The following is a 26,633-nucleotide window of genomic DNA, read 5'->3' on the forward strand; positions in this document are numbered from 1 at the left end:
TTCAGAAGATGGATTCAGTTTCCAGAAACAGGGAAGAACTAATCCAGCACTTGAATAGTTGTATTCCTGCTTACACATGCATAATCCTGACAAAGATGACCAGAGTACTTGAAACAGAGCATTTGGATTAGCTATGCAGGTGATCCTCTGTGAAAATGAATAATGCTTTTTTTCTCATCCTTTTTACAATGTCATTGAACATCTCCAAGGAAAATATGTTTGAAATTTCTGTTGTAAACTAGGAAAGAGTGGATAATCTGGCTCAAATGAAAAGCCATGAATCCAAAATAAAGTCCTCCAAACTTTGGAGAACTCACCCTCTGATCCTAGATTCAGCTCAGGTCAGAATTTTATTTCACAAAAACATCTTTTTTCACATGTTCTGTTCCATTGACTGTGAATTCTGGCTTGGGTTTTGAAGGATCAAGTGCTGTGCAGATTGGGCTCACTGCTAATTTAAACACAACATCTAAAAACTAATTATCCAGATCATCATTAATGATAATAGCCTAGTCCGACCAGAAAATAATTAAGCATTCTGCATTCTCTTGTTGTTTTTAGTCTCTGCAAAAAGTGCCTATCGTGCATAATGACTCAGTGGGGAAGGTGTTCGTTGCTGATTTACCAGCAAATTCCTTTTTCCTTGGTGGAAGGATAATGAAAGAAGCAGAAATCTGACAGCAGGAGCATCATGAAGTGATTTGGCAGACAGCTGTCCAGACAAAAGTCTGAGGACGGGGGGTGAAAGGAGAAGAAAAGGTATTGAAGTACAACGGCAAGTTCATAGGAGCTAAAAAAAACCCCAAAACCCCCAAAAGCCAGAAATAATTTCTTGTCTGAAGAGCTCAGCATGGTTTATTTTAAGGCTAAGAAACTGTGCTGGGGACTTTATGATGTTTACAGCTCTCAGGCAAAAGACAAATGTTTGGCAGGGCTACACCTGGAAGCTCCCAGCACCCTGAGTGCTGTTTGAAAGCACAGGGAATGGGGATGCTCAGCCTTGCACATGCGCCTGCTGAAGTGGTTTGACGTTCAGTGGTGGTGTGATTCCAGTTGCTACTGGAGGTTACTCTGTACAGGTGACTGTCTCTGAAATTTGGTAGTCTCTTCTTCTGGTGCGGCCCCAGAATGCATAGCTTTAATGCTTTCAAGTCCTTACATCTTCAGGCTTGAATCTGCAATGTCTATTACTCTTGACAGAGATTTTCTTTTGAAACAGAAGTCATGACTGGCTACCTTAACAAGTTGAGCAGAAGGAGTGAATGGCTTAATCACATCTTTTCTAGACAGATTGAAATCTAGAGGAAAGCTACAAAAGAGAGGCTGAAGGAAGGCCAACCCAGTCTAGGTCAAGGGAAAGTAATAAAATGAATTTTCTAGCTCGAAAATGCTCAATGACACATTCACTGAATGATCTGTGAACTTACTTCTTTATTTTAATGAAGAACTGTTTAAGAAAGATCTTATGTTGGAACAACTACTGACAACTATAGGGAAGCTGTACAGAGTAATATTTATGACTATTGTTTCATCATCCCTCATAAGTTTTGAAAATTGGGCAACATACGTATATGCATACAGCTATATTGCCATTTTTCACATGTACTGAATGAGAAAGTTTCTTAAGAGGACTTTATATTTCCATGTGACAGCTGCTCCATACCCAAGCTTTTGGAATTTGAAGAATTGGTATATATTACGTTATTCAGTGTGTACTGCATCCAGTGTGCTGCCTCAGATATGGATTTAGTCTTAAAACAGTGATCACCAGAGACTGGCTTCAAAGGGAAAAATTGGCAGATATTGTGCAAAAGGCCCCAGGTCATTTTAGGAGCATGGCATGCCTGCCTCAGGGAGGAAAGAAATATCTGTACCATTTCCTCAGCTGTAATGACTTTTATGGGTGTGCCTTTTAGGCTACTTCATGTCCTTTAGACACACTTGAATTTAAGGTGGACTGAGAAACAGACTGACCACAAATGACTAGACCAAAGGTACAGCAAAACTACTGCCACCTCTCCACCAGTGGGATAGGGCAAGCATATGATGTTTCAAAATATTTTATGAGCCTTGAGATACTTGCATCTCTGGGAATTGTTGAGACAAAGAGACAAAGGTGGTATCTGTACAGAATTTCCTGATTTTTTCCGGTCACTTCTTGAACTCATTTAGTCTTTAGCATCCACAACAACCTGACATTGGCTGCTTTCACTTGATGTACCCTTTGTCTGATTGGAAAAGACAATGAATAATGATTCTCTTAACACACAGCTTGTGTTGCCCAAGGTTTTTTAGCTATCATTTCTCCTCTTCCGATGTCTCTTTTCCAGCCCTGGAACTTACTTGTTCTTTGTGCTCTAAGTGATCAGACACACGTAACTGGTGAAGCACACGTCCCTGTTGCACAAACAGGGGCACACACTGGGACAAAGCCACTCCTAGTGTGAGAGATGGCTGAGGTCCTGCTCTGCAGAAACTATTCTCCTGTGGTATGGGTAACCATTTGCCCATGCACTCCCTACTATGAATACTCAGGCAAACCACACACTGAAACACAAAGAAGAATAAAATGTAATTTGTTGAAAAGGTTCTGTGCTCATGCGTGTCTGATGGAAACTGGCCATGCTCCCAAGATTATGGGATTTAATGCCTTGACAAGAGCAGGAGCCAGTTCCCCAAAGTAATTCTGACTGAAATGAGCATTGGATGAACTCTTGGCCTGTTTATGAAACAGGTAAATAAAGCTCTGTGAGCTTTCTGTCACTGCTGGAATAGCCTGTAGTACAGAAGAACATTATTCTCTTTTGACACTGACGCAGTAATTAGGGCTTGTCCTCAGTCTGGAAAATCATATTGCTCACAGTAGTCTAGCACTGTCAAGGCTTGGTGCCTTTGGAAACCTACAGCTGACGATTAGGAAATACTAGATGCAGGGTCTTAACCTACCTGAATCTGGGCTTAAGACACCACTCACTGGCACTTATGAGTGATGTGGACTGCCTTATCTAATTTAACCCAAAATAATGAGAAATATATAGATTTGGTGGGTTCAGTGAACCTAGGGGGCATTTTTGCTAGTGGATTTTTCACACTGGAAGTGGTGGGGAACTTTAAAACTTCTGAGGCTGTCCTGCCATAGGACTTCCTGGTCTGGAGAGGAGAAATACAGAGTTACTGCTAAGAAAGAGGGCGTATATGTCTTCATGTTCATTTAATGAAAGAAAATGCTGAGGACTTAAAGTTTTATCATTAATCTATAAAAAATGGGAAGTCACAACCAAAAGGAATCAACATTAGTTTAGCCCCTTCCAACTGAAACCAAGCATGAAATAAAACTGTACTTGGAAGGATCTATGGAGCATTTAACCCACCTGCAACTTTACACCTTTGCAAGCCATTAAAAACTCTCCAACACCCTGCTGAGACCGTATTTGGGACCAATATTGCACAACCAAAAGCTGCAGCTACAATGTGCCAGAAGGAGGAGGCAAGATATACTGAGGGCATCTGTCTCCTGTGCTGGACTTCTGGCAGTGCATACACTGCACTCTGTGAGGCGACATTCCCTGGCAAAGACTGTGTTAGTATGAACTACATATGGAAACAACAGGAAAGACAGCACATTTAGAATCCATTTAGAAACTGTACTGCTAGCATGGGGTATTTGAGACCTTGCTCACTGAGATCAGCAGAATAATTTTTATTGGCTTTAGTGTGCATAATTAGACACTAAAAGCTTGCAATCATTTGGCCAGGTGTAATTTAAGTTTCTGGCTAGTATGCCGTTTTTACTTTATTTCAGCCTGGAAGTAAGATAAGGATTTATTCTTTCATTTCAATCTCTATTTTTTAAATGACCAATGTTAGGTACACACATCATGGCAGGCATCGTATATTCAGAAATATAGGTGGTAACATTTATTATTGTGATATGAAAGCAGAAACCTGAACTTAGAGTTGTAAAAGTCTCATGAAATGCAAAGTTCAAAATAAATACTAAGACTTTTGGAAACTTCAGATGCCCTCAGAACACACCATAGCTAGAGGAAGTGGACAGCTGTCAGAGGTTTAAACTACAGCAAGTATTTTAAAGAGTAAATCAAGTAATATAAATTCAGTAACAATTATACGCCTGATTGACCCCTACGGTAAAGTGATCAAGCTAAGACTTGCTTTATTGACAAACGTATGTAAGCAGTGGTTCTGGTAAGTGGAGTCTCCTTCTCTGGATATACCTGGACATGTTCCTGTGCCCCCTGCTCTGGGTGTGCCTGCTCAAGCAGTGGGGTTGGATGAGATGATCTCCAGAGGTCCCTTTCAACCTCTACCATTCTGTGATTCTGTGATTCTCTCACAGGAATTTCAGATGAATGATTCTCACCTGATGGGACTCCTGTGACTTACCTGTATGGAGACGCTGCTATAGGAACCACCTATGACTCCTGCAATGAGTAATGGTAAATTCTCTTGAATGGCATATGAGCCATCGGGGCACATATACTCTGTTTCATCCACTTTAGTCAAAGATGCCCTGACGAACTCCAAAGACTGTTCTAAGGCATATGTATCCCTGGAACATGTGTCCAAGATGTGAACTCCAAGCTTAATTCCCGGCAGCAAGTAGTTGTCTCTGTTGATTTCATCAATGGCAAACAACATGGCCTCCAAGCGTTGGATGCCTCGGTCTTCATTGATTCTCCCACATTCTTCTATCCCGGTGCCTTTTTCATTGATTGGGAATAAGCCACCTAAGACCAGGTCTCCTTCTATCTTAATTTCCTTCCTTACAAAGCTGTGGTCACTTAGGGAAAGGAAAACTCCTTTGGAAAATAAAGCTAGCGCAAGGACTTGGAGTCTGGTGAGCATCTTCATTGGTCCTGTTTTAGCAGCTCTAAGAAACATTGGTGGGAGCAAAAGTGCTCTTCAGTCCTTCTGATCCATTGCCAAATTTGAAGTGCTGTCCCACAAGCCAGTGAAGAACAAGCCAACAAGTCTTTCCTCTGGACCTCTGAAGAAGAGATGGAAGGAATTAGAAAAGGTAAAAGGACATGCGAGCTGTTACAAAAGTTTTATCAATAAAATATTCAAGAGCAGTTCTAAGGGATTGCTGGATAACATAGAAGGTAAGAAATAACTTTGTCTTGTGTTCTCATAGAACATCTTATTCCATTTGCTTCATAACTGATTACAGGCTAAGCATCTACTATGACAGCTATGCACAAAGACCAGACATACGGGGTGATACATCTGATGTTGACCACTGCTCAACTATGTTTTACATTTTGCAGTCAAAGAGACTACTTCTGATATTTTTGACATACCATCCTCTCTTATTCCATCCTCTCTCTCTTCTGGACTTGGGGTCTTATGTATTCTCACTCACTGTGTCTCCAGCTGCTTCCAGCCTCCTCTTAATATTTTTTTTCTGATTGCACTTTACTTACTATTCCTTCAGCTATAGCACTGTCACAGTGATATCTCCTCGCTGTCAATTTTTGCTGAACTCAGCATCTAGCCTTCAGATCCAAAGTCCTGATGTCCACCTGCCCTGCCTTCCTTTACTAGCCTGCTCACCTGGTGCAGGCAATGAGAGGATGGGAGAAACCTCTTGGGGCTTTGCCTCTATCTTGGACAGTGACAAAGATTTGAAATACAGGAGAAGCCCTGTTTTACCAGGTGGGAATGAAGGCTGTGTCTGTAAGAGAAAAGCAATCAAGTCCACGTCATACCATGTAACTGTTATCTTGCTCCCTGGGACAGTTTTGACTCAGGTCAAGTAGTGCTTTTCTAAATAGTGCCTGGGCATGGTTCATGGACAAGCAGAGACTAGAGTTGTGGTCATAGTGTTTCAGCCATTTCATGCTGGTCAGCACTGCCAACGGAGGGCAGTCTGTGGTCCATTTACTTATTAGCACTACAGTTCTGGAAGGCACTTTACTGAGTCACCCACTAAGGGTAGTTATTATGTGGAAGACCTGGAAATTGAACCTGGCTCTCCATCAAAAGCCTTAATTACAAAACCATCCCTCCTTAAGGCATGAAAGGTTTTCCTGCAAGCAAATTAAGGTAAAAAAAATAAAATAGACACAGACGCAGATCGTATAGGTTGGAAGAAACCTTTAAGATCATCGAGTCCAACCACAAATCTAAAACTGCCAGTTGACCACTAAACCGTGTTCCTAAACACCACATCCAATCATCTTTTAAATACCTCCAGGGATGGTGACTCAACCACTTCCCTGGGCAGCCTGTTCCAATCCCTAACAACTATTTCAGTGAAGTAAAGTTTCCTAATATCTGGTCTGAACCTCCCCTGATGCAGCTTGAGGCCATTTCCTTTCATCCTATGACTTGTTACTTGGGAGAAGACACCAACATCCACCTCACTACAGCCTCCTTTCAGGTAGTTGTAGAGAGCGATAAGGTCTCCCCTCAGCTTCCTCTTCTCCAGGCTAAATAACCCCAGCTCCCTCAGCTGCTCCTCATAAGACCTGCTCTCTAGACCCTTCACCAGCTTCATTGCCCTTCTCTGGACATGCTCCAGCAACTCAATGTCCTTCTTCTCGTGAGGGGCCCAAAACTGAACACAGTATTCAAGGTGCGGCCTCACCAGTGCCGAGCACAGGGGCACCATCACTGCCCTGCTCCTGCTGGCCACACTATTGGTGATACAAGCCCAGGTGCTGTTGGCCTTCTTGGCCACCTGGGCACACTGCTGGCTCATGTTCAGCCTGCTGTCAACAAACACCCAGGTCCTTTTCCACCAGGCAGCTCTCCAGCCACTCTTCCACAAGCCTGTAGCGTTGCCTGGGTCTGTTGTGGCCCAAGTGCAGGACCTGGCATTTGGCCTTGTTAAGCCTCATACAGTTGACCTCAGCCCATCGACCCAGCCTGTCCAGATCCCTTTGTAGAACCTTTCTTCCCGCAGGCAGATCAATGCTTCTGCCCAACTTGGTGTTGTCTGCAAACTTATCATGGGTGCAGTCAATCCCCTCATCCAGATCATTGATAAAGCTATTAAACGGAACCGTCCCCAACACTAAGCCCTGGGGAACCCCCACTTGTGACTGGCCACCAACTGGATTTAACTCCATACACCACAACTCTTGGGCACAGCCATCCAGCCAGTTTTACCCAATGAAGAGTACACTTGCCCAAGCCATTAGCAACCAGTTTTTTTTCCAGGAGAATGCTGTGCAAAACAGTGTCAAAGGCTTTACTAAAGTCTAGGTAGACAATATCCACAGCTTTTCCCTCATCTGCTAAGTGGGTCATCTGGTCATAGAAGGAGATCAGGTTAGTCAAGCAGGACCTGCCTTTCCTAAACCCATGCTGACTGGGCCTGATCACTTGGTTATCTTGTATGTGCCACGTGATGCCACTCAAGATGATTTGCTCCATAACATTCCCTAGCACAGAGGTCAGACTGACTGGCCTGTAGTTCCCTGGACCCTCCTTCCAGCTCTTCTTGTAGATGGGTTTTTGCTAATCTCCAGTCAACTGCAACCTCCCCAGTTTGCCAGGACTGCTGATAAATTATGTAAAGCTGCTTGGTGAGTACTTCCTTCAGTACTCTCAGGTGGATCTCATGTGGTCCCATAGGCTTGTGTGTGTCTAGGTGGTGTAGCAGGTAGCTAACCATTTCCCCTTGTATTATGGGGGCTCCATTCTGCTCCCTGTCCCTGTGTTCCTGTGTTCCAGCTCAGGGGGCTGGGCACCCAGAGAACAACTGGTTAAAGACTGAGGCAAAGAAGGCATTAAGTATGCCAGCCTTTTCCTCATCCTTTTTTACTATGTTTCCTTTCACATCTAATAAAGGCTGGAGATTCTCCTTAGCCCTCATTTTTGCTGCTAATGTATTTATAGAAGAATTTTTTATTGTCTTTTATGGCAGTAGCAAGATTAAGCTCTAGATGGGCTTTGGCCCTTCTAATTTTCTCCCTGCACAACCTCGCTACCCCTCCTGAGTTGCCTGCCCCTTCTTCCAAAGGTCATAAACTGTCCTTTTTTTTCTGATTTCCAGCCAAAGTGCTCTGTTCAGCCAGGCTGGTCTTCTTCCCTGCCGGCTTGTCTTTTGGCACATGGAGACAGCCTGCTCTTGCGCCTTTAAGACTTCCTCCTTGAAGAATGTCCGACATTCCTGGGCTCCTTTGCCCTTCAGGGCTGCTTCCCAGGGGAATCTGTCAATCAGTCTCCTAAATAGGCCAAAGTCTGCCTTCCGGAAGTCCAAGGTGGCAGTTCTGCTGACCCCCCTCCTTACTTCTCCGAGAATCAAAAACTCATTTTATGATTGCTATGCCCAAGATGGCCTCCAACCATCACATCGCACACAAGTCCTCGTCTGTTCATGAACAACAGGTCCAGCAGGTGCCTTCCCTAATTGGCTCACTCACCAGATGTGTCAGGAAGTTATCTTCCACACATTCCAGAAACCTCCTAGACTGTTTCCTCTCCACCGTACTGTATTTCCAGCAGATATCTGTTAGATTGAAGTCCCCCATGAGGACAAAGGCTAGTGATCATGAGGTTTCTCCCAGCTGCTTGTAGAATAATTAATCTGCCTCTTGATCCTGGTTGGGTGGTCTGTAACAGACTCCCACCATGATATCTGTCTTGTTGCCCTTCCCTCTCATCCTTACCCATAAGAAATCAACCCTATTGTCACCATCAAGCTCTAGACAATATAAACACTCCCTAACATACAGAGATACTCCTCCACCTCTCCTGCCTTGCTTACCCGTTCTGAAGAGTTTATAGCCATCCATTGCAGCACTCCAGTTGTGTGAGTCGTTCCATCATGTTTCTGTGATAGCAACTATATCATAGTTTTCGTGCTGTACAAAGGCCTCCAGCTCCTCCTGTTTATTGCCCATGCTCCATGCATTTGTGTAGAGGCACTTCACCTGGGATGTCATCCATACCACCTTCTTAGAGGAACACCCCCTAATTCCTTTGAGGTGTTTCACCAGTGTTCCCCTCTTGGCTCCTATTACCTCAGTAGCCCCTAGCTCATCTCTGTACAACTTCAGCTGTGCTCCAGTGAGCCCAGCACATCTCAGAGACACAGGCTGAGTGCCCTCGCTAGCACCCCATCCCTCTAACATTAGTGTGTCCCTCAGCTTGTCTTGGGCAAGTCTGATATTAACCCCTTCCCTTTTCAAGTCTAGTTTAAAGCTCTGTCAGTGAGCTCTGTAAGCTCAGGAGAAAAGACCCTTTCCCCTTTGAGAAAGGTGAATCCTATCAGCTGCCAGCAAGCCTGGTGCTGTGTAAGCCATCCCATTGAAAAATCCAAAATTGTGTCAATGACACTGGCCACAAAGCCATGTGTTAATAGGCTGGGTGCATCCGTTCCTTCCAGTGTTGCTGCCGACAGCTGGAAGGAGAGAGGAGAAAATAACTTGTGCTCTAGAGTCCCTTACTAGCCATCCCAAGGCCCTGAAGTCTCTTTTGATTGCCCTTGGGCTATGTGTTGCAGCTTCATCACCTCTCACATGGAAGAGCAGTAATGGGTAGGAGTCCAAGGGCTGTGCCAGGCTAGGAAGTTTCCTAGCAATGCCCTTAACCCAGGCCCCAGGGACATAGCAGAATTCCCTAAGAGGGTCTGTCTGGTATATTAGACCCTCTGTTCCCCTCAGAAGGGAGTTGCCTACAACTATAATCTGTTTTCTCTTCCTCGTGGAGGCGTTTTTGATGGGGGGGGTAGGCCTTTCTGACCCTGGCAACACTACTGGTTTAGATGGACTGTTATCCACATCTTCCATTGACTGGTCTTCCTCTTGCAGACCCTCATACCCATGATACAGAGGAACCCGGGAAGGTGAGGTGCGCAAGGAGGGTGTTCACCTGCTACCCTGAGCGTGGACTTGCCTCCATTCACTCTTTTCCATTGAGCTACTGCCTTCAGCCTGGTGGGGGAGGGATACAGGAACCCCTTGATCTTGGATTTTTTCTGGTGGCTGCTCCTATTTCTGGCACCAACAGCCTCTCTCTTTCTCAGTCTCCCTGTTGCTCCTTAACCTTTCTACCTCCTCATGTAGCTCTGCCACCATGCTGAGCAAATCATCGACCTGGTCACACCTCACACAGCTGTTCTTATGGCTGCCATTCATGCCAATAAAAGACACAAGAAAGAGAAAAAGAAGAGACATGACAAGGAGGAGTCTCGTACTCGATGCTTGCTTAGGGCTTGAAAATATTTACGGCTGGACTTGCTCTTTTTAATGTTAACCACAGTTCAGTGCTCAGATCAAAGGGAGAACAGAGCAGTGATGTATGTACTCAGCATAGGATTTTACTCTCACTAAGGGTCAAGACAGTTTGCCGATGACCTTAAAAGGAGAGAATCAAGCCTTAGAGTGAAGATCACGTTGTAACAAATTTGTAACTAAATATGCATTCACAAAGGCTATTTATGCAACACAGATGCATAATTTGTCCATAGAATCCTTGTCAATATCTCTTCAAAAAAAAGTGTCTGCCTTGATCTCCAAATCCTCAGATAAATCAAGTGTCGTAATATTTAAATAGATCACTTTAATAATTTATTTCTGTACTTACCTTTTTCTTAACAGAGTATATATGATTATTATAGTTGCAGGGTTATTTATAATTTAGAAACATTAACACAAAGAAATTGAAATAAGCAGCAATTAAGATTTAACACTGAGTGATGGATGAGCACGCTTACTGCAAGGCAATTGCTTATCCTAGTACAATTTCAATGTTGCTCTACCAAATTGTGTGAAAGGATAGCTTTTTACTCATATTTAGTCCAACATTGTTCTCTCATAAATCAGTAATGTGTCAGATGCACTGTTAAAGGTCCTTCTCTGCTATCCTTGTAACACGTGTGTAGTCTGAGCTGCAGGCTGTCTCAGCAGAATCTTCCATTCAAAAATAAGTGATATGTCAATGGAAAACAAGCTCATCATCCCTCACTAATCTATAAGTAAGCTAGTTTTCTGATGACTTGTGTTTTTTTTAACAGGTCCAGAAAATATATTTTCTGGTAATGTTAAGAGGAGTAATGAATTAACCGTATTCAGCAGTGCTTTTTGTGTCAGACTTAGTACTATGATTTACCAAATACTATTCAAGTGTATACAGGGCATATAAAATGGTGATACTATGCCATTGGAAATAATCAGGTAAAAAGGTGGCATTTGTCACAAGAATGGTTGTGTGGTTAATAATTCAGTTAAATTGACTTCCATTGTTCTCATCACTAATCTTGGGATTTTTTTCATGCAATATCCATCCTATTTACTTCTCTAGCTTCTGTCACCACTGTATCTCAGCAGATATTCTTACATTATCCTTACAACACTGTTAAAATATTTATTTTCCCTGTTTTACACTTGGGGCAAAAGAGGCACAGAAAGATGAAGTGAGATTCTCATAAGAGTCTAAGTTCAGATTTTGATTTGCTCGGAACTCACAATCACTATCAAACTTTGAAGAGGTCTCTTCTTCCCTTTAGGAATTGAAGAACATGCTTTCAACTGTGCCCTGCACCCCCTGGTTCCCACTGAGGCAGTGACTCTGACAAACTTCCTAAGCAAGCTGGTGTCTCTTCCAACCCTGTTCCTGAATGATTTACCTAAGGTCATCAGCACAGCCAAGAAACAAACTTTGATCTTTTCCAGTGCTCCTCTGATACCTTAACAATAAACCTCCCTTGTTTCCCATTGCTCCTTCTGGCTTTTATGGGAGTCTTTTATAAGGTCATATTAAAACGAGACTGCTTTCCACAACCCTTCAACACTACCAAGAACAATTAACTTTGTCAAAGTAGAAGCTTGTAAATGGGGTCCTCTATAAGGTTTTCTAAATCCTACCGAGGACATGCCTAGAGCTACAGTGGATTTACCCTGAACAGCAAGGGGGCTGTTCTCATTGCCCTGACTCCTTCATAGGTGCTGGCTTCTGCAAATGGCATCACCCTCCACCTTGCATCACATCTGTGCCTCAGAGATCTATGTGTCTCGGATACGTCAGCAATAAAGGCTAGAAAGGTACCGAAAATTATTTCAGTATTGCACATAAAAAATGTATATGTAAAATGTATGATGCCATAGAAAGAACCGCCTTTCCCTGCAAAGAATGCAAGGGATTTCTATATTTTATCACTTAGGCTTTTTACAGTGGCCCGGCTGAAGGAAACTGAAATCCGTCATGGTATGGCAGAGGATCAGCCCCAGCAGAAGTCAAGTTGTGATCAGAGGAGGTGAGGACTGGGGATAGGCATGACCATTTCTCTGTTTCTTCCTTGCTGCTTTGTGTTAGGAGCACTGGTCTGAAGGTGTCCAAGGATATGGAAGGAGGTTATGGTTGGAACCTCATGTGGGTTGGAGAACACAGATGACTCAGCCCCATGATCCTGTTCTTTCTGTGTACACACTGTTTGGTATGGGGTCCTTATGGGTCAGAAACACCCACCAACACCAATTGCCTTAGCCTCCCCACTTGGCAATTCCTATGAATCTCTGAGCTTTTCACAGAGGCTTTGAAACTGTAAGCAGATACCACGCGTGCAGAGTCCTGCTTTCCAGAAAAACATCATCACCCTATCTTATGTGTTCAAATCCTTTGTTTATAAATGGGAGACAGTTACTAAGAACACAGCTTTGGTTATCAAGCGTGCTTGTCTCCTTCTGCAGACTCAGCAGCCTGTGCACTGCTGCCCGTGTAGTGGCATCACAAGGTCCTGCTGAGGAACAAGAGTGCCGTGCACAGGTCGGTGAGCAGAGGCATTAAGGCAAAAGCTGGTTTGTCAGGGGACATTTCCCCTTCAGGCTGTGAGAGAGGGATGCTTCCAGGAGCAATGGCTTCTGGGCGGTGGGACTCCTGAAGGGAGATGAGAGGCAGATTTGGGTGGCCAGTGAGCAGCGTTGCTATGGTGACACTGAACAGACAGCTTGATGTGAAGAAGGGAAGTTATTTTAAAGCAGCTTGCAAAGATGGGCCAGCAACTCAGCTTCTCTCCTATTCTCTCTGGCATGCACCTCCCACATGCTTTCTCTGCAGCTTGCATAACTCACAACTATATATACAAATATTTTGTACCTATTCCAGGCTAATAAAGCCCGTATTCCTCCCCTTAACCATGGTGAAGGTAGCACTCTAGAGTAGAGATTTGCCATTTCCTACCAAAAGTGGTTTCACTACACTGACCACACCAATTTAGCTTTGCAGGGCCCTCTTTTACTAAAACTATGTTTCTGGGACATTTTAAAAAGAACTACCTGTTGACTAAGCTGCAATTCTTTATTTTTTAATTTGTATTTAATGTTTTAACTCCAGCTATAGGCAGGGATATATTGTTCTAGGTGTTATGTTAATATTAAAATCATTTACACTCCAGCCTTATAGGCTTTGGGTCCCTGGTGGAAATAGATGTAGAGCCTAGGTGTAGAAATGATCCAAATATCATAATGAAAAATAAACAGAAACAGGCAGAAGGAGAAAGGTTTCCATCTCTGGATCAGAAGGCTTCTGCCAGCACTTCCCAGTGTGAACTTTAGCCAGCAGCACTCAGCTTGTGAAGCACCTTCACTCAGGACTCCGGAGTCCCTTCCCTTTCCACCAGCGAAGGTCCACAGGGGAGAGCTACATCTGCTTTTGGGGGACACTGTCAGCACTTCCCTGAATAAAAGCAATTCACTTACTTGTGTTAAACGGCAGCTGTGCTGCTCTTGTTGAAAACTACCTTGCCTCTTCATCTGAGTAATGAATCCTGGTGGAGTATTTCTGTGCCTGTTGATTGCACAAATCCAGTATTTCTTGTTGCAAGTTTGCTTATTTACTAAGGATGTGCACATTCTTGTTTCTGTGAAAGCAACTAGAATAAGAAAGAGGATGTCTGGGTTTTCCACATTCGGTATCCCACCAATACCATCTCCAAAACCAAATCTGTCTTTCATGGCTTTCTTCCAGGGCTATATTCACATGACAGCTCTGGTCTTCTGCAGGATGTTTTCAGCTCACAGAGTAACCACCTGTGCTATCAGTTCAGGGATAAATTCTTACTAGGCTAAGTGTCTTCAGCCTATTTTTCTCAGTGTCAAGCTCCAACAAGAAGTGCAGTTGAATCTTTCATTTAGCTGGATGACTTGTAAGTCGAGTATAATTGTTCATACATCAATGACAATTTTACTGATACCTTCCACCATATCAGCACCAATGGTTGGCATTGGCAGCTTATCCAACAGCCATAGACTTTCCAATTTTCCACTTACAAGGATAGAATGGGAAACTTTATTGAGAGCTGAGGCACCTCAGATCTCTCAGCTATTTTTCAACTCCATTAGCTAACAAATGGGACAATCTACATGACTGGGTTAAAACTCTGGAAGGTTTTCCCCTCATCTCTACCATGTGCTATATCCTAAATTCCCTCACATTTGTTCCTCTTTGCAGCATTTGGCAGGTCTTATCTGTTTACACAGCTTTCTAAGAAAGGATGCAACAAGAGCTGACATTGGTACTCGAGAAGATTATGTTTAGCTTTATTGTGGGTGGCTCCCTTTTGGCAGTCATGGATTTTACTTCATTATTCAGGGCTATAATGTGATATTGTGGTGCCTGGAGCTATATGTCAACTTGATATCACCTACCACCCTTAGTAACCTTTCTTTGGAGGAGGGCTGTTCTTGGTGGGAGGTCACAAGGGAGGTTCCCATGCCTGTGTTCTTGTGGTGTTTCACAACATTGAAGTTAATAGTTCCATCAACATATCTGTCTCCAAGGACACCCCATGAGAGAGATAACATTCCCCAAGCCCTTGTTGTGCCCTACCAATCTTATCCTAGGGAAGCACATTTCTAAAACTATTCCAAATTTGGCTCCAAATTCTGGTGCATCTTTCAAGACTGACATAACAAGTTAAATGCCTTGATTTCTTTCTCCCAGAGATCATGGACAACTTGCACAGAAGCATTGCTCATCCCACACATTTGGCTCATTTATATGTGCTCTGCCAGAACTTGACCTTCTGCCTGATGAGAACTGCGTGGAAAGATAAGATGTCTCACTTCATAGGAAAAAAAGTGATGGACAAGCTTGAGTCTTCTTACTAATTATAATTAGAGATGCCATCACCTCTGGAAGAGAAATATATCTAAAGGAACCCAAGCCTTATGTTGACAGATATGTGCCAGGTACACAAATTACTCACATCCTGGTTCTGGCTGGCTGAAATCTGATAGCTTAAATCAGGAAGTTTAAACAAAAAGAGGAAAAAGTTGCACGGTGAGGTGGAGAAAACAGGTACATTTCTTCCATGGAAATGGAGAAATTTCCTTCATGAAACGTTAATCAGGTGCTGACACATAAATTTGCTGAATATGAATCAAAATGCTTTTAATTGCAACTGCTGACTCTTCTGTCTCAGAATTTATTTTTTTCTTTCCTTGGGAAAAAATACAAAAATGGCTTTACAGCTAGGTGATTTTATGCCTTTCATTTCAACTTGGAAATCTGTACATGAAAAACTTTAATTAATACAATTACCACTGCCAGCAGCATGAGAGTACAAGACAGTTCATCCCGTGCCTAACATATTGTAGAAAGGTTGGAAAAAAATCTAAAAATTTAGGGTAATTTCAACATAAAGAATGACATACAAAGCAAGAGAACATATGTCAGTGCAGAATTAGACCATTCCTCTTAAAATGCAAACTTACATTCTGTTACTTCAGAATAATAAAGAAAAAAAGTCAGAACAGTGCATTACTGTTTGTACTGTGTTAGCATCAACAAGTGATGCTTTATGTTTTCTACAATGTCAACATACAACAGATGCCCAGCTCTTTCCTCAGAGATCTATGATATATTCATCCTGTTTCAAAAAGAGAATTTAAAATATTAATCACACAGGAAAACAGATGTCTCTGGCGTGATACTCTTGAAGTTTCTAGATATTAAAGAACTTTATAAATTAGAACAAGACCTATTAATTTAGCCTGGTGAGGAACAAGGAGCCCCTGGAGATTACCAGACATTAACGTGGTGTGGAAATATGGGTCTTTGCTACTTGTTAAATGAAAGAGTGCATTTGGCACTGTCTGAGTCCTTCTACAGTGAGTTTGGTCTCGGGAGAGGGAGCTGCAATGAGCAGACCACCAGAGCTAGAGATCTGGGTCAGGCCATGCAGTCTCCTAAAACATTAGAGTTTCTTCCGTACTTTGACAATAAGTATATTCAAGTGTATTGAGAAGTCCAGCCATACGCCTGAGGCTTTGCACCATCTGGACAATTTGTGGTGTAATGATCTTGATGTAATGCAGGGTTAGACCTTTAAAAGTCCCACCATCTTCCCGTCTGTCTTTTTTGGATTGAGCTGAATCCTACTGCTTTTTATCCATCTGCTTATTTCTTCCAGGCATTGGCGACAGCTGAAAGCACACCAGCAGAGGCAGCCATGAACAGACAAGTGCTGTCTGCTTATTGATTGCATGTTAGTCGACTTTAGTCTCAGTCTCCCTGTGTGGTCCCAGAAAGACATGGAATAGGAAAAGTGGGAGTGTAAAGACTTTGAGGACAAAGGAGCAGCTGGCTTCTGTGACCTGTGGATGTCACAGCAATTATTCCTGCTAGGTGGTGCAGGGATGCCATTGCCGTGCTAAGGTCAGAGATGTCAAAGGCTGTGTGAGAGAAGTAGTGGCATAAATGTAGAGTTGCCCTGCACAAAGTGATCTGTGGCATTTTTTGCATCATGTCCTGGGATGCAAATTTTAACTAAGAGGAGCTTTAACACTTGTGATTAATGCAAGTGAAGCTTAAATAAGTGAAGTTAACACCAGCCTAAGTACAGACCTCCAAGGACTATCTGTGCATTTAGTCTTTGGACAAGTATTTATCCTTTCCTTCTTACTTGATTTTTAAACATCTATTTTTTTTCTGTCCTTGCAAAGCTCATTTCTGTCTTGTGCCATTAATCACTTTTCATCTCACTGCAACATCTGCAGGGGTTTCCTTGGGCACAGATCTCTCCATCTCTTTCTGCCCTTGCTCTAGCTGAGGTGGTCTGCTTGTGCATTCTCTGGTGCCTCCGAATGACATCGATGTGAGCTGCCAGATTTCACTCTCACAGCTCCTCTGCCAAGACATTTCCCTCACATTGTGGCAACAGGGCCAAAATATGGCTGAGCTTCTGCATATGTGGAGGGCAGAAAGTCCTTCCTCACTATTGCTTCTGCTGAGACTCAATCTGGCTGCCAGCATGGCCAGCCCTACAGTCATACAGGCCTTGCAAAGCAGCAAAGTGTGCACCCTTTGTCTTCTCCATCTGTACATGGGATGACTTCTGCTGTGACCTAGTGTGCCCTAATGAGACCTAATCCTGGCCTGGACCCCTAAGCAGAGGCATTCAAACCTGGCCTGGTGACTTCCACGTCCCCAGTCAGGATGGGAGAATCTTTCCTCGGACAGCAAGGCAATGGCCAGCAGCAGACAAAGCCCCACTCCAAGGCTCCTTCTTGTCTCCCCGTCACAAGTCAAATCAAAGCCTTCCCAGTGTGGTGCTCCCTGTCTGGTCTGAGCTGTATCTCCCAGCTTGCCACAGCAATATCAAACAGCTGGGAATTTTCTAATTTAAGATGGTTCTTCTCATTTGTCAGACAAGGTAATATTTCTCCCTCTGACATGTGCACTAGAAGCACTTCAGAGCAAGGCCGTCTCCTTGCCCATGGATCTTCAGTGCTGGACTCTGTCTCATCACTACTGACCATTTACTCATGAGATTCAGTCTGCCTAACTTGCACAATTAACATATGGCAACATTTTAGGCACCTTTGACCTCCCCCAGGAGAATCTCCTGCCTATTCTGATTTAAGAAAGACACAAAGTGTCTCTGGAGACCTCCAAAGGCACAAAAATCTTTCTAATGAAAACTCAGGTGCTTGCTTTAGGAAGACTAGTGCACCTAGCATCTACAACATGAGATCAAAGTAGGTGCCCGATTAGACACACAGGGTCTCACCTGCAGGTCATGTATTTTGTTGCATTCTTGATAACACAAAACAACTGAAAGGGATCAAAATGGGGTAAGGCTGTTCTGGTATATGAAGAAATGAGAGAATCTTTTAGCAGTGGATTGTAGCTTTTTGCTGCTGAGTTGCTCCTTGGTTGTTTTTTGTGGTTTTTTTTTTTTTTTTTTTAACATAAAAGGATTAAAAATTTAATAAGAGTAGCCTCTCATGAAATGATCCTTTCCCCGCCACCAGAGCCCAGACTTGTAACTCTTCCATCACATGAATGTTACCTCTAGGCTACAGCATTCAGCGGAGTGTGAAATCACAATTAACGGAGCAAGTGTTTTGTAAGTGAGCAGAGGCGGCTGCAAATTACATCCTGCTATTAGCTGATTTTAAAACAACGCTGTTGAACAGCTTCATGATTACTGGGCTGTGGCGTGTATTAAAAAACCATTAATAAAACATAATTGATTGTGAATTGTGCTTACTGACTTTATAGTTATAATCACAAATGTCACAGAAGTTTACTGGAAACAAAAGCTGCCCTCAGCTATCTACAGGAACTGGATTGTTCTAAAAAATTTATTGAACTTGATTTGCAGCTGTTGTAAATCAGTAAACTACTGAAACCTATGGGTTTTGCTGACTTAGAGATCCTCTTAGCACTTTTCTTTTCCAGTCAGCAAAGAAAGGTGCGAGGCTGCCTTCCCTCTGCCAGAAAGTACCACTGGAAGCTTGATGGAAACAATATTCTCAGTCTCTCAGACCTGCCATTCACTTGGCTTGCCCTTAGAAGCAGGCAAGGTCACCAATCGGGAACAGGAGTTGGCAGTTTCTATTTGCTGAGAAACAAGCAGCAATAGAGAGCTATACCTGGAAAACAGTCACATTTATTTCTCTCTTTTGGGCCCAAAATTATTTTCAAACCTTAAATTGTGTATGCAGGAATTCAGTAATGTTTGATTCTGATCCATGACCCTGTCTGGGCTCAGGGATGGACAAGGTATGCCACAGTAACTTTATTTCTACATTTTTCAAACTTGAATGTCCTGCTATGAATTTATGGACTTTTAAAAGGCCATTCACAATCAGTTTAATTTGGGACTTTGACAGAATTCGGGTCCCAGTCAGTGACGCAAACTGCCTGCTCTTCTGCATCAGTTAGTGCTACAGGGACCTAAAACTCACTCTCAGGTGACAATTCCCAAACCACTTAACTTCAGGCACTGCCTGCATTTGCTGATCACGTTGACACCTCACTCCACCTGTTAGTTAAATTTAGTCAGAGGAAGACTAAACTCTGCTGAAGTCCGCAGGGAAATACACTTAGGTGTGCAGGCAGGATCTTGCCCTAACTGTAGGTATTTAAGCTCATATGGTTTTTGTACCCCACAGAGAGGTGGGATAAAGCAAGGAATAAGACCTAGGAGTTCTGACTCTGTCTTGCTGTGACCACCAGAAATGCTAGTGCTAGGAGTGCAGAGAAATCTTAGAAGAGGACCTAAAGTGAGGTAATGCAATACCTGCATTATTTATTGACTTTTTGGCAGCCTGTCCCCTGGCAAATAAACTAGTATAAACACTCAGAGAAGATTGCTGAAAAGCATTTCCTGCTAAAGAGCTAGCAGTAAGGTTTTATTTTTTAATAAAAATGAATCTGTGAAAGCCAATCTTTCCTATTTCTGCAAAGATGTATCCTGCATAGGCAGTAATAACCATGCCTCATCCTGACTGAGGGAGCAACTTCTACTGGCATGAAACAAAATATAAGTCAGTCACCGCTCAGGCTCATTTGTATTTTGGACCCAGCTATTTGTAGGTGAGAGTGCATCCTGGAACGAACACCTCCGACCTGCAGCAAGCTGCTCCTTTTTCCATATCACCTGTCCATCCTTCAGATCTGGGGTAAGCTGTTTGCTTGGCTCCTTTCCTGCAGCTTCACAGCCGTGTACATACATGCATATATATATGTTTTTATAAGAAGAGCCAGAAGCTCACATCCCCAACATGCTTGCTGCCTTCTCTCCTCTAAATGGCCATTGCTATGGCAACAGCTGCTTAACTCAAAATTTAGAGAAGCACTTAGCACAAACTACAAAAGAAGACAGGTGACAGCGTTATGCATAAAGCCACAGTTTGATGTCCTGCCGTGGCTCCAGTCACCAATCGCTCCAGGACACCCTGGGGACCTTGCCACCTGTGGTCTCGCACCTCCTCCTCAGTGTGGTGCAGGAAAAAGCTTTCTCCAACTCTGGCTTTTTCTTTATTTTTTGTCTGTGCTGACCATAAACATCATTTTAGCCATCTGATCAACCACAGAACCAAATTCACAGTCTGAGCAGCCTGTTCCTCAATACCTGTGCCAGAATACTTCATGGTCTGATAGCATGAGGGGGGAAGAGCTTGCTAATGAAGGCAAGGAAAGATACAGGCCCTATTTAGAGCCTCTTGAATGGTACTAGTGTTCTGCATTAGCATGCCTGGCTGCGTCGTAGGACAAAGCACACCGCGTGCCTGTGACACTTCTTGCGAGGAGTGGCTCTGTGGTGCCAACTCTCAGACATTATGATAGAGGAGAGGAAGGGTCAGCAAATAAAATCTCAAGGATTCCTAGTGAATTTAGGAGGTAGCTGGTAATCCAGTCCTTCGCTTACTTCTTTCTAAACCTGTGCAAACTTTGTCCTCTGTTCTTACATATGGCCACACCTTATGTAAGATCTTATATAAGACAAGATCAAAGTATCCCTATTGTTCTTTACTCTTTGGTTGAATAGCACAAATTGTTAAAAATTATTCATCACTGAGCTCTTTCTTCATAAAAATGTCTTTGTGTGACTGAACTCCAGTCAGACAACTTTTGTATGAGAATGCCAAACCTACCAGGACATAAAACAGGCTGGAAGAGTGGTCAGTTACAGACAGACAGAAAGGCTCTGCTTGCAGCTGGGCATCTCAGGAGTGGATTTACTCTTGGGAAAGTGGAAGTTATGTATGTTTCGGATCATGTCAATTGTATGAGAAGATGTAATCTGGGGGTCAACCTGCCTATAAAAGCAAGTCAGTGAGGTGGCTCCCTAATCTTGGGTAAAAACTAGAATGACAAGAAGGCAGGCATGCAGATGTGAACCATCCATTGCTGGCTGCCAGGAGCTGAAAGCTGTTCTGTTCATAATCTATTTTCATGGGGACATAGGCAGGGTGTGGGTGATGGCCATTCACTGTCTCCTTTGTTACAGAGGGAGGGAGCACGTGGGTAGGCAGTAGGGTGCATGCTCAGAACAGACGAAGGCAGGGGGTTCTTCTGCCAAGATACTGTTGAGCTGCTCAACAGCTGCTCAACGCTTGGTGCTGGCCAATGTGGATGCTAAATGACTGCATAAGCTCAGGGTCACTGGAAAAGTTCATGGGGAAGAAATACACCCTGGACTAGTAAGCATGAAGACCACATGCCTTCCTAAGGAACTCCCTGCCTCAGAAAGGCAGGCTGTGAGTTTACTTTGAACATAGGCTGCAATTCTAGTTTGCTGTATCCCTATGGATTGCTGCAAGACGTGGGAGAGCAATTTAAGTTCTCTGTACCTCATAGTCACTGTTCAAAAAGCGCAGGGCTGTAAGACTTTACTGAATTAAGTCTTGTTTCACAGTTTGTGGAAAGTGGTGTCTCTGGATTCACTGGGAAGACACGAGCACACTAGCAGAGAATCTGGACCTTAATTTGTAAAAGGACTGTGAACACCCACACTGCATGAGGCCAGCAGTCCACCTTCCCTATATCCTTCTCTGGCAGTGGTTAAAGCTGCTGCCTACGAAAGTGAGCGAAAATTGAACAAGTGCATTGTGCTACTTCCCACGAACACAATCCCAATCTCCAACAATTTACAGCTCAGGGGTTTCCTACGCTGGATGTGATTTCTTATGAATTTATTAACCAGCAATAGATTTATCTTGTACATTTTCCCTTTGAACCCACGAAACTGTTAGCATTCACCAAGTGACCTTCAGAGCTTTGAAATGGGATTCTGGAGCTTAGCCAGGAAAACACCTTTTTTCATGGCAAAAACATACCTCCTTTCCTTGTTTGATCCTGCCCCCTTCCATCTTTGATGTTGTTTTGTTCTTATACAGGAAAGGTAATATGCCTGGATGAAAATTAGGAGAGATAAGACAACTTCCAAAGTTGTCCATTAAAAACAAAGGTTCATATCTAATTTTAGACATCTAAAGTGAGGTTCCTTGTTTGATTTCCTTTACAATGGATAGATGGAGATAGGAACCTTCAAATGGCAATTGCTGTCCTGGGTGGGATGAAATCCACTGTGGAAAGCTTACGGTGAAAACAATCCTAACCTCACTGCCTCAAAGGCCTAAAACTAAGCAGGATGAATCTAGGTCTTAACTGTGCTCCTGTCATCCCTTACTGGAGGCAGACAGAGAGTTTTGGTCAAGGAAGAGTTAAAACTGTTTTGCATGGCTGTTTGTATAGAGGTTTATTATTTCTTGGAAGGTACAGTCCACATTATGGATGTACTCCTCTCTCACTCCGGGAAGAGTTAGATCTGATTTATTTTGGGAGCGCCAGGGCTGAATATTATTTCTGTGTGGCCTGTGTGCCTTGTAATAACAAGCTTTCTTGTTATTACAATTCTCATCACAATTTAAGATTAATACTTGTATCTTAAATTTCACTGAGGCCAGCATGAATGAATAATAATTCCATTAAAGAATTTAGGAATTGGCCAAGAGTCACTACTTTTATTTGTTAACAAAACTGATCCAGAGGTGAGGATTTCATTGCTTTGATTGCACTTTCTGGCTTTGATCGAGGAGAAGCTCCATGTCAGCCAGTATTTCTACTGACCACAGGAACGCCAGCAGAACTGTCCACGTGGCAGCAGGCAAGCAATGAATATTATTCTGTGATGATTGCCCCAAATCCTCCTGTCAAACAGTGACTGAAAAATGTGAACTGAGAAGCCACAAGACCGGGTGCATACGGAGAAAGTAGGTTAGGAATCTTACATGCCAGACTGTGATCCAGGCTGCATTCCCCTAAAGGACATATTCTTGTTCTGCAGCTTGTTTCATGGGGCAGGAATATGATGGAGAAGAGTGATCTCTGCAGAACATCTGTTCTTCCCATCGTGCAGATGTGTGAGGAACAAATGGGTGGGGGGAGGCTCGGACTGTGGTGTTACCCGCCGTGCCAGCCCCATGGCTCTGAGAGGAGAAGGACCCTACCTCACAGGTGATGAACTCCAGAGGTGTCTTTGAGCAAGGAGAAAAATCAGGAAGCAATCAGCAGCCCTGGAAGCGGCAACGCACCAGCAGTAGCTCAGCCGCAGGTCAGGCCATTGCTGAGCCTGGGGACAAATTCTGAGGATCTCACTGACAGCGCCTAGGCAGAGAGGAATTATTGAAGGAGAACAAGTACGGAAATGTGAAGGAATTCTGAGGGGAAATTTTGAAATTAATTTTCTAGGGCAGAATGGCAGCTTTGACAAATTCTTAGACCTCTAAGCTACACGACAGTTTGCAGGGGAAAAGAACTGCATTTAAATTAAATGACATTATGCGCTTTTAGGACTATCACACTCAGTTTGGCAGCAAGTGGTGAAATACCTTCCCTTCAGGGCTCAGGCCCAGCTGACTGGCTATGGAGGGTGCTGGCACACTTTTTCTCAGGAAAGCAAAATCAGTGTGGCCAAAATCCTCTGCCTTTCCCCATTACACACAGGAATGAAAAACATACATGCAAAACAGGGAAGTCCTGTGAAAGCAGGTGACAACATCTAAAATGGTAAATCCTATGGCCTCTCTCTAATATAAAATGAGGACAATACTTGAGTAACAGCCTACATTTGCTTTATGACAGGCTGCATGTTTTCAGTACATCCTGGTGGGTCACAGAACAGGCACCTTCACCTGCAATATGACGGTATCTCATGCAGAAGAAACAGGTGTTAGAGATGGTCTGTCGTTCTGACTTAAAGATTTCTTGCTGTCTTGGATAAGCTACTGAAGGCTTTTAGTGTGCTCTATCTGTAAGCTTTACTCTCCAAAACAAGGCATGAAATTGGGGTTTACTCAATTCAAAGCCAAACTTCCACTGATTTCACTCAAACCCAGGCTATCCCCAGATGACACGTGAGTCCCACTCTCAGACACTGTGTGTTTTCTTTCTGACGTTGTATAAAGCCAGGGCTTTCATTTTTCCCAAGACAGATAAGTTGCCTGGTGGTTTCCAGCTGATATAAGACAGGCTACAACAGTGATATAGCCTATGTGAACAAGGGAGCTTATTAAAACTCTATTTTCCTGTGGCTTTCTCCAGGGAGTGTTCTCTGGTGTCTGATATTGTGGCTGAGCTCACTCTTCAGCCTTTCTTTTTCAGTGGGATTTTGATCTTGTTCTCCATTCATTTACTTGGCCACCTTCTTTTCCTCAAAAGGAAACCTGTAACAAATTAATGTCTTTGAAGTCAGTATTTTGTACAATTTTGTTGAAACTGGCTAACATTCAAACTTTATTGGAAGTGACAGTGTAGTCGCATAAGCCCTATTATTTGGAAAGCAGCCTTTGAAAGACCAGTGCATGCTATGAGCACTCCTCTATCCTTGCAATGTCCCAGGCTCTAACGATTAAATCTCACCTATTATTATGTAAGCCAACAGCACAGTTTTACTCCTGGAAGGAGTCAATTATAGAATTATTATTTTAGACATTGGAATCGGATGAAATCAATCGGACCCAACTGAATCTATTTCTCTCCACTGACAGTGAAGAGGGCCTGTGGAGTCAGACAAAGGAGTTCTCTGCATGTCAAGTCTTTAGACTCCCATTTAGTCAATGAGGTCAGCATAGACAAAAAAGATCAGCATGCAATTCATTTCACCACATGGAGGCATCATTTTAGGCTGAATCATATCCTACACTCTATTGACTATATTAATGAGGTCCACGTTAGTCAGTTAGTTCACATGCAGACATCTACAACAAAGATGTCTAGATAAGATGGATTCCCCTTCATGCACTCTTAGCTTCTTGATATAAATGAAAAGCTTTCCCTCTGTCACATTTGTATGATATCAGACCTTGGTAACATCAGACTTTGTGTCTTAGCACTAACTCCCCCCTGTGAGAAGGAGCAATACTGTAACCAGGGTGATGGAATTAACCAACCATGGATGTTGCTGTACTCCTTGTACAGCCCTACACAACTGGACATTAAGTCTGGGGACATGGAGTATACAAATCAGTGTATTCGTTGATCTGTATTTTAGTCTCTAGGTTGATGCGAATGAAACAATAGACAATGTGCTTCTGTCAGAAGAGGATGACAAAATGTGGTTTCATGTAGTAGACTGAGAAAACTGACCAGGACTGCCAAGATTAAGAGCCAAGCAGGTAAAAGGTAATTCCAGCAGGGGGAGATCGCGACCACTGACTCATGGACCACTGACCCAAGTAATACCACCTACTCAAAAGAGAACAATGGGAAAGAACAACTGAGTCTGTACAATAGTTTACATGTCAAGCGGGTAAGTTTGTGCCAATCACCAAAGAGAACAATATTGAATATGTATGAATAAGATGAATATGTATATTTTTGGTTTATATAAATCACATGGAAAAGGTGCGCATGGTACGCACGTTAGGTGGAGCGATCCCCCGTGCAACCGGGCCATGAATGAAGAATGTCTACCTTTTAACACTACATTGGTGTTACGAGGTTTATTCCCGATTTCAGTGACAATACCATATGAAATAGGAAGAATGCACGTTTTGAAAATCCATTCTCTCTGTGGGTAGTGTTTCAGTTTCATTCTGAAATCACTGATTTGCTGGCTTCAAGCTGTTTTCGTCATGAAGCCCAGAGAATAAGCTTTTTTTGCACAGTATATTTCTCTCTTCTATGGCTAATGCTAGCTTATTCTCCTTCAAATCTTAGGTAAAGCCTTTACAGTAGAATACATCTGTGATATGCTCCCTGGCTTGTTTTTTTGAAAAATATAAATAAGCTGGAAGATTGTCAGTGTCTTTTGCAAATTATCTATGTTCCAACTCTGCTCATAGGAAAATGCAAAGTCGATTAAAACCCACCAAGTGTAATAAATATGTTTTTTGATTCTGTCAGCATGGCCAAAGATGAAAGCTAATGGCAAATCCATAATACAGTCACACAGGTCAAATGATCTATCCATCTATAAGCTTGCATTCATGACAGATAAATGCTTTTATTATCTTTACAGCATGCTCCAGTTAGTCCTGCATGAGCTTGGTGAGTTAACTTGGTACTCTGTAGTTGGGATGCCTGCATGTAGGAAGTTTGCTTTTCACAATAAGATTGCAAATGTTAAAAGTTCCATTTCTTCAGTCTGTGAACTGTTCCCTTCATCGATCGCTGCTCAGCTCCGTCCCTCAGCAGCTCTCAGACGTATCCCACTCCTAGTTCCCAGATGCAATTGCCTTGTGTTCCTCTTCCAAGTCTTCCCCCTCTTCACTCTAGAACCCCAAGTTATTAGTACACTGCAAGACACTTTGGATGCCCTTGGCATTTCAGTGGCATGTTTTTTTTCTTTCATTCTACCTGACTCTGTTGACAACAGAGAAGAGACTGTTCTGGTGGTCAGTCCCACCATGGCTGGCTACTGAGAACAG

General features: G+C 43.0%; 1 protein-coding gene across 3 annotated transcripts in view; it reads right to left on the reverse strand.

Moving 5' to 3' along the window:
• The window catches only part of GRM3 (glutamate metabotropic receptor 3), a 114,930-nt gene that overhangs the window by 44,109 nt on the left and 44,188 nt on the right, over window positions 1-26,633 (reverse strand). For all 3 annotated transcript variants that reach the window (XM_064443737.1, XM_064443720.1, XM_064443728.1), the window contains one exon: window positions 4,405-5,008. In XM_064443737.1, coding sequence (XP_064299807.1) covers window positions 4,405-4,902 — 498 coding nt within the window. In that variant the 5' untranslated portion in view covers window positions 4,903-5,008. The remainder of the gene's footprint in view (window positions 1-4,404; window positions 5,009-26,633) is intronic.

This window comes from Phalacrocorax carbo, chromosome 1 (genome assembly GCF_963921805.1).
Source record: "Phalacrocorax carbo chromosome 1, bPhaCar2.1, whole genome shotgun sequence".
NCBI lineage: Eukaryota > Metazoa > Chordata > Aves > Suliformes > Phalacrocoracidae > Phalacrocorax > Phalacrocorax carbo.